Here is a 9,447-nt window from a genome sequence, read left to right as displayed (position 1 = left end):
CTGCAAAATATGTGTCTAATTGACACAATTTGTTTTCACTTAAAGTGCCCAATAGGAACTACTACTAGTTTAGGTGTCCAAATGAAAAGAATGGCCAAGTTTAAGGGCCTGGTTGTGTATTCTGCCTTTCCTCTAACTATAATCTCGAACGGACTCAAAAAAAAGTATGTTCTTGATCAGTCCGCGTTGTTTGACATAGACTTGATTCCCTAGACTGGATTTGGTCCTCTCTTTAATATCAGCATCTGGATTTGGTTAAGTCTCATACTCGGATATATCTTAAGGTTGCATGCAACTTTTCGAAGTAGAACCACATGATAATATGGATAAAGAATGAGGCAAACACAATATGGAAAGAATTGTCTGTCCTAGTAATTTGTCTTAGCTATTAATAATATAGGCTGCAAACAACAGCGAACTCCAGAAACTTAACTACTGAAGGAAGCATATCCAAACCATTGGCTTCACAGTATGTGCAGTTCAAGATAGTCGACGATTTGCGTGAAGAAAGGACGTAAAAATGAACCAGCTTGCAAATATGTAAATACACGGTCCCACCGTTATCATCTAACAAATCTATCTATGCACAATCCAATCCAACGCAGATAAAATATAGAAAGTGCTGAGAGAGAACAGTATATAATCCATTTCAAGATATAAAAATATGCTGCAAGTGCTAAGGAATTTTTTCTTCTTTTCAAAATTTTTGGGTGTTAGTTTTGAATACCGAAATAAACAATGAACCTCATTCTACATAAGTGTTGGCAGCATCAGTTTAGGAACTTATTCCACGTATGCAAAATGTTAGTATATCTTTTTGCTCTAGAATATTTAGCATAGAGCGAGTAGTGGTAGAATCCTCGTGAAGTTGCTTAACTTGAAGGAAAATTAAATTTTGATTTTCTGAATTTTCTAAAATGTTACTAATACATATTTACACATTTACAACATCAAATTCACCTCATTATTCAGAAGTACTTGCTGTATTACTCCCAATCGACATCAAAGAAGCCAGCATCTTTCATTTCTGAGTAGTATACATTCTCCAGATGCAAGTCATCCTCCTACACACATGATTTAGACAAAGCAGGTAAGCTTTTACAAATATCTCTGTAGAAAGAATTTGGATATATTTGTTTAAGTAAGAGTTATGTTTGCGCTTTGCAGGTCAAGGACATAAAGATCGGAAACCAGCAAGGATGAATAATGAATTGATGATACCTGGAAAAAGTCCGCCAGAAAAGTAACATAAAGAAGAGGAAGGTACATGGCATGGTAAGAGATGACCGTGATATTGTACAACCTGTGATGCAAAATGAGGATCAAAGAGTAAAATAAAAGTAGCTTAAGCATAAACCAATTTTAGTGGTTTTAACCAACTTCTGATTGCAAGATCGTTATCAATATAGCATGAAAAAAGACACTGCAACTTGTTCAAGTTACAGCTGCTTCATGCATAAAACTGGGTTTATGTCAGTTGAATATAACCGTTCGGATGAAACAGGAACGAGCAAAAACGGATTTCTCCACTTACAAACAAAGAATTTTTTTTTTTCAGTTCTAAAATCACATTTTTTGTCATACCCTTCCCGAGATACATTAAAGATGCAGCTAAGAAACTTAAAAGCTACACCAGGTATTTTTTTAATCTCTTTCCCCCAATTTAGCTGCACTTGTCAAATTGCATGTAATATCCCAACCTCTGAACTCATACTACATTGGTTCCAATATGATAAGGATTTCCCTCAAATAATCTTTAGGAAAAATGAATGCCCTTTTTAACCACATTAGAAAACAAAGAAACATCAAATGACAAAGATCATAATGTGAATTCACTAAAGATGGCATACCATAATCCAAATCCAGCCCCATGTGCTGCAAGTGCACATGCAAGCAAAGCAGTCGCATTTAAGCAAAACATGATGGAAATATAGTTCTGGAATGCAGGTCTTGCTGCAATGAGAAAGATATTAATAGTAAGGACGCAATGATGTCAGCTCATAATAAACCACATAAATTCACAAGATGAAACTCACCTGGCAACCTTTCTCTCCATCTAGATCGATACATAAAAAAGATGAGGCCATATACTCCAGTTAGCAGCAGCTTGTGGACAACCCATAAGGCCCATTGCGAACCGTTGGTGCTAACATCAAACAACTGAATACCAAATCCAAATAGGTAGATCCCCTGGAAGAATGAATAGCACGCATCAATACCTCTAGTATAATATAATTCACAAAAAAAGGGCGTACTACTCTTAGCACGGATGAGGCACACAAGAAGCATCACAGAGGTGCTGAATGCTGACATGAATGCCTGATCCTCATAGGACATAAATGCTAAACAACTCAAAAGCAACTGAAATTAATTGGGAATTAGGTCATTCAAAAGCTCAAAGAGGATATAACCAGCAACATGACAAGCCACTGAAACTTCTGACTTTCAAACTCAATCTGTGCCATACCTCTTCTTTCTTTAAAAGAAAAGTGATGTTCGACATATTTATAATTAATAATAATAAGAATGACTCCTTTTTATCAACTTAAGCTTTCATATGTGGTGCTCACACACTTTAGCATGGAGTGAAAGCAATAAAAATCCTGGTCTTAAATCTCGCCGCCACCAATCATAAAGAAAAATGTATCTCCACATGCTTGGCCAAACAAAAGGAATAAGGCTGGGTGTGTTATGACATAATTACATGAATAAAATTTTCTCCTCTCAAACAACTAAAACTTTTAGATGAGATAATCACACACCTTCAGCAAATACTAATAGTACCAAAAATGGAGATAGATGCCTTTTTTCTAATAGAGCCTTCGAGCCCATTTTGTGACAGGATCAATTAATTCTTCTCAACTAAGTAACTAACTATTAATTCTTGTACATAAAATTCTCTGTTAAATAACTAGTAGTCTATCGCAAAGTCGATTTAGTCATCTTCACTACCGAGAACTTTTTGTGAGCTCCAAATATACACAAAATGTAAGAAGACTCTTTGAATGTGAAAACATAGAGTTTTTCATTCCTTCAAGCACTCCATGTAGTAAGTTCATTTTTTAAATCCCAAATCCATTAGATTTAGGATCTAGAGAAATCCATCTTGCCCACTAATGGGAAAAGCTATGTAGAATATTTTCAGAGAATGGAAGAGTTTTACTTGCGCGCATTATAATCCACAACATTGCATCTGCTGACGAATATAGGTGCAAAGTTTGCAGATAACAACTTATATTATCATGCAAATAATAGGAAAGAATGAATACCTTTCTCAGCCTTTTGGCTAAGATCAAGTGCAGGAAAGGATGAATATATGTTTCTTATATAGTTATGCTTATTCTCTCTAATATATACACCATCCTTAAATTGAATGTCTTGTTTTGAAGTTTCATGGCATTTCCAACAAATGCATAAAGAACATGAAGGGGACAGCCACACACTTTGGCCTTGGAAGCAGTTATGGAAGTCGAAGGCTCCCTATAAAGTCAGCTGTTTCCTGTGGCTAGTCTCACTCACATGATGCATGTCTCACTCAAACCAAACAAAGAAGAGGTTTAGATATTGATAGTAGATGTTTTTTGTGCAACAGTGCAGAGGAGAACAGCAGCCATCTTTTTTTTTTTTTACAATGCCCTGTGACAACGCATATTTGGGCCCTTTTTTCAACCTATTTAAAGTTCATTTTGTAATGCTATTCACTGTGAAGGATATTCTGACGAGCTTGGGGTTGAAGGATTGAAGAAATTAGTGAGAAAAGTATGGGAAGCAATGCCAAGTTGTGTGTGTTGGGCTATATGGAAGGATGGAAATGCTAGATGCTTCGTAGGGAAAACAGAGAGTGTTCCGACGATTAAATTCAAGTGCTTATCGCTTTTGGCTTTTGGCTTTTTGGTGTAACTTACAAGTTGTTAAAGATGAACATAGTATATTAGGTTTCATAGATTCTCTACAGGATAGGAGCTTATTCTGGTGTAAACCTTCTTTCTGTTTTGTCCTTGTACTTGGGTTTCGAACTTTGTAACTAACCAGGCACTAGCTTTGTGCCAGGATTCTAATTTTGTGCTATAATACACCACTTACCTGTTACAAATATCATGAAGATAAATATAATGATATGCTTCTTATAACTTTTTCCTAGTCGCTTATTGCCTCTATATATACAATAATCCTTACGCTAAATCTCGTATTTCATGATTGGCTGAATTTTTTCTTTATCCACTTTTGACTATCTTCGAATGTATATTGCATCTTGAACTCCCTATATCTCAGACTGTACATACATAATCAACTCCAGCACAACCACTATGCTGCAAGTTGACCATCTATCTTAACAAGGGGAATGGGAGATCCACAAGTTAGTCACTTACTTTAAGGATTAGAGCAGAAAATAAGGAGTACTCCATTATATAAGAAGTTCCATGTCTTTCCTTCACTGAAATGGAGATTTCTAATACAGTCTAACAAAAACAGTTAGGCATTCAATATTGAGCCATAGGATGTTATTTTCATCAAGCTTCTAAAATCTCTAAGTAAATACTTTACAAGAGAGAAAGTATAGCTTTCAACTTCAATTTTACTGAAGAAAAACAAAAAAGAAGTGAAGGAAATAAAAAAGAAATTAACTTGTAAATTTCAAAGGTTTAACAAATTAACAAATAAAACACAAAGTTAAAATAAGACGTTTAACTGGGAAGAGTATGCTTAAATAGATTACATATTTGTCTGCTGCTATTGCCAATTTACCATGGCGCCTGTTTTTCTTAAACAAGTATACTCTCGTTCATCGTGTTTTCCGTGTCCCCTCATCCCTCTCCCTGCAATTTCCTATATCCTCACACTGGACATATCAATTTCCGCATCCCCTCTTCCCTTTCCCTGCAACTTTTCTATTTTCCCACACTGGACACATACTTTTTCCTTATTACATGATAAAAATTGAACATTAAATTCTCTTTTTCTACTCCTTGCATTATCCTAATAGAAATACCATATAAGCCGGTGAACTTAACATTAAGCCATTGGATGGACATGGTAACTGCAACAATAGGCAAGCAAAAGTTCAATGATCAAACAGAACAAGATCATACCTTGAGAAACATGTCTAGACCAACTGCAAGTGCTGAGATAAGAAAGGTCTGTGTTAAAGCCTCGCGTCCACTAGCATGGTTCCCTTGAAGTAGAAAGGCTATCAAGCTTACTTCAAGAAATAGCATGCCGGATGTTGTGAACAAGGAGAGGACACTCCACAGAAAATGTTTCGCTGGAGAACACTCCCACGCCTGTGGGAAAAGTAGGTTAAAGAAGAGAATGATAGACAGATAAATTAATTTAGCTTAATTACAGATAGATCTTTAAGCGAATGTGTAACAACCACTACACATCATACACCCAGAAGCATTAATACAAAATTGAAAAATGATAGATATTGTATTAAAATGGAGATTTCCTCTTCACGAGAACCAAAAGAACTCATACTTTTAGCCATTTGTTGCCTTGGATAGCAATTATAGAAAGGAAAAAAGAAGCTCTCTTACAGGGTCAAGCCCATAAAGAGAAGCATATAACACATTAAGGACCAATAATAACTCAAAAAGTTGTCATACTAAATATAAAAGGACATCATACACAGCACCAGCATCCAATCAGTTCTCATTTCTCAGGTTTTCTTTGGAATAATAATGTATGGAAATGCTTTCAAAACGATCTGTAGCCCATGCTGGAAACAGAGATTGGACGATAACAGCCATCAATATAAAGTGTTTTGTAATAAATAATTCTACATGACCCCATATGCAGAATTTACTAGTTTTCGTCTTGTTGTTTCTTCGTTTTTTTCGTATCAATCCACAGGAAACACCACTAGTAGAGTTGTATCTTTCCACGTTAAAGGAAGCAGGAACAGACAATCTGATAAAAGAGGCTATGATAAATAAGTGATCAAAAAGCTGTAATATTATTCTCTGACAATTAGCATAGCAGAGATGATCATTGGCACATTTCCAAAAGAACTAATCACGTGTTTGTGGACAATAATTTTCTAATCATAGCCAGAAACAACTCACTAGGCACTAATTGTAGCAAGAAAAAAAGGTTCCATTTTGTTATCGTTTACTAGACTCAAGCTATTAAAAACAGTAATTTCAACATGTACAAACATTATTCCAGGAAGTACCCGTCTCAAAACCAAAAATTTAATAAATTACATACTTAACATATTACACTGAACATACAAACCGCACAATAGAAAAAGGTACCTGAAGAGAGGACCAGGCCAAATTGAAGAAGCTAACGAGCCAGAGAATGGCATAGAGAGCAGTGACTACATGCGATCTGCCATTGGAAACCTTCGAGAAGCTTCTCTTGGCTTGGGAAGCCAAGTATACAACAAAGAGTGCTGAAGGCACTATCATCAATACATTGTGCCATAAACCGTGACACTCTACTAGCCAACCGTACAACCAACTACCGCCGCCTCCTGCTCCGACCACCGCTCCTGCGGAAGAAGACGGTGGTAGCTCCGCCACTATAGATTCCACAGATCTCATTTTTCCATCAATCATCAAAAAGCCCTAACCTTTAGCTAATCCGTGCGATTATCAGATGAGATAGAGGTCATGTTTAGGTAGAAACTATAATTTGGACTCTTTCTAGTTGGCTGCCACGTAAGCAGTCATATGTCTGCCACTTCATAATTGAAATTATAACTTATCAAATTATAATTTACTCATTAGTCATTTGAAATGTTTGAGTGCGAACCCAACTTGTTATATATTATTGACGAAAAGAATCAAATTTCAACTGCAATAATTTGCCTCAAACTCTAACTAACGCGACAGTTTCTCCTCTTAAATTATTTTCTTCGTAAAATAGGTTAGAAGATTATTCTTTTAAAAAATACTGTTTTGGACCAATAACTTTATAGTTACACTTTCCTAGTCCTAAATTACTTCTCACTTTTCATTTGTGAGGTTGTTTGATCGGTTTGCGAAGCTGTATACGGTCGAAATCAGGTATGCCCGATTCCGTGGGCTCGAGGGTCACTTCGAGAACAAGTTCGGATTCCGTGGGCTCGAGGGTCACTTCGAGAACAAGTTCGAAATGGACCAGGCTCGAGCCCGAGGGCGGAGCACAAGATTCAAAGATCGAAGTGCTCGATGAACACCGAGGCCAAGTATGACCAACATGGAGATAATACCGTTATAGTTTCATAACAGAAAGAGCGAGATTCCCGCAGTAGCCCTAAGATCACGGCGTAAATTCCGGAACGGGTTTGTACCAGGCAGTTAGACAGCTGTATAATAAGATTCCCTACTACAATTAGAAGTGTACCTTATTTAGGATTCCCCTACTATATAAAGGGGACCCCATTCATTTGTAACGCATGAATCATTGAGAAGAGAATATACATATTTCACTTTCTTGCTTACTGTTCATCTGATTTGCCTTATTATTTTATTGTTCCTATCCACTTACCTCGAGGTTGCCATTGTTCGAGGTCGAGATCTGCTTATACGTTGGTTTGACTTACCTTACTCTTTAATTTATACATTAGATTCCTTGTCTATCAATTTGTATTGGATTAAATCACATATCTTTAAAACCACAATACAAGTTTAATTGTTACTCAGATTTTAGGGTAAACAGTTTGGCGCCCACTGTGGGGCTAAGGATAATAGTGACTGTTGCAGTACTGATTCTGATAACACACGTTATTTTCACACTTGTTCTTGTCAAGAATTTTTATTCTCAGGTTGAATCATGTCAAACTCATAAAATGTACCCGTACATGGCGATGATGGTCTTGGACTTCACGGGGAAAATGATAATGTAGTTGCTCCAGGAGCCGGTGTACCACCGATTAATCCTGGGGAAGTGCCGATTACAGAACCGTTCGATGTTAGTTCGCACATTGCTTTGAATGCGGACTTAGGCGCAGACCCCGGAGGAAGTGTACGCAGAGAAGTCTGATCTGGTGGCCAAGGAACACAGGGTGTAGGAGACGGGGGAGTTAGTCTCCAGGTAATATTCGAGATGCTACAAGCTCAGTAGGTTGCTATCGCTCAGCTTTAAAGTAAACATAGAATTCCTGTGAGCATGTGATTTTTGCCCTAAGCAGTAATTCCCAAAATTTCAAGCAAAATAATTTTCCTAGTATTTTATAATTTTGTGTGAGTTTTGTGGCATTCTTTGGTAATTGGTGCATTCATTTTACGCATTTAATCCATAAAAAATATCAAAATATGCATTAGCATTTAGGGATTTAATTTCATAATTTTAGTTAATTGGTCTTAGAATAAAATATAAAAAAATTGCAAGAAAATAGTCTTTTGCACTACTAGTTTTGCATTTGTGTCAAAATAGGTTTACAAGTAAATTTTAGGAATTAAAATAGCTTAATTTAGGTCTTTGCTTTGTTTAGGCATTTTATAAAAAATCAGAAAAAATAAACAAATACAAAAATACAAAAAATGTATACAAAAAAAAAGCAAAATAAGAAAATAATACAAATTGCCCGGATTGGGCTGCTTGTATTAATCCAAAAGAAGAACACCCAGCCCAAGCTTGCCCAGGCCCAATTCACCGCCCGGTCCAGTCCCTCCCATAACAAAACGACGTCGTTTTGACGTCGTTTAATCACGACCGTCCATCTCCCCATATCCAATGGCCCAGCTTTAATCTTGAATTTTACATAAAAGTGTCCGAATTATTCAGAAATTTTGAGACCAAACTCTTCTTCCTCGTACAAAACCTCAACTCCGCCGTCCTCCACCCTACCCCGCCCTAACCCCATCGCCCCTCCGCCGTCCGCCGCCGGCCGGAAATCGCCGCCGCCGGCGGCGATGCTCCGATAACCACCAAAATAACACCCCAGATTCCCCTTTTCTTCCTCTACTCAAATCCACTACCCGTTGCCTCCAAATCTTATCAGAACTCGTCGAATATCCATTCGAAGTTTTCCGGCCAAGTCGCAAGTTATGCCAAACGGTCCCAAATTAACACCATGGGACCGCCTTGACCTTCCCTACCCAACCCCCATAGCCACGTGTCTCGAATATGGCCGGAATCGCTCAAATATCCGATCAAAAGTCCGGCCAAAACCCTAAATTCTCCAAGCCCCACCAAATTGATACCACGCGACATCTTCACCTCCCTCATGAGGAATTTGACACCATTAGCATTCAGAGCTTACCGGAAATAGACGAATTTCAAATCTGAAGAGCCATGTGACCTTGGGAGTTTGCACAGATGAGTCTTCTTCTTTTTGTGTTTGACTTTTCTGTTAAGATTGGATTAGTTTACAATTAGTGTGTTTAGGTTGTATATTAGGCTCGTAATTACTGGTTCTAAGTCGAATAACCGTTAAATGTATAGCTTAGTTCTCTTTACTTGATTAAGTGTTCCCATGTCAAATGCTTCGTTTCGTTTGATCATTCATCTAGGTTT

General features: G+C 37.2%; 1 protein-coding gene across 1 annotated transcript; it reads right to left on the bottom strand.

Moving 5' to 3' along the window:
* LOC109217275 (transmembrane protein adipocyte-associated 1 homolog) lies at positions 678-6,680 on the bottom strand. The gene is made up of 6 exons (XM_019381539.1): positions 6,258-6,680; positions 5,091-5,282; positions 2,037-2,190; positions 1,851-1,953; positions 1,222-1,303; positions 678-1,064 (listed from the first exon to the last, which is right to left on the bottom strand). The coding sequence occupies exons 1-6, from the start codon at positions 6,561-6,563 to the stop codon at positions 987-989; spliced, it is 915 nt and encodes a 304-aa protein (XP_019237084.1). The 5' UTR covers positions 6,564-6,680; the 3' UTR covers positions 678-986.

This window comes from Nicotiana attenuata, chromosome 1, assembly GCF_001879085.1.
Source record: "Nicotiana attenuata strain UT chromosome 1, NIATTr2, whole genome shotgun sequence".
Classification (NCBI taxonomy): Eukaryota; Viridiplantae; Streptophyta; class Magnoliopsida; order Solanales; family Solanaceae; genus Nicotiana; species Nicotiana attenuata.
This window is presented reverse-complemented; position numbering and strand designations above follow the sequence as displayed.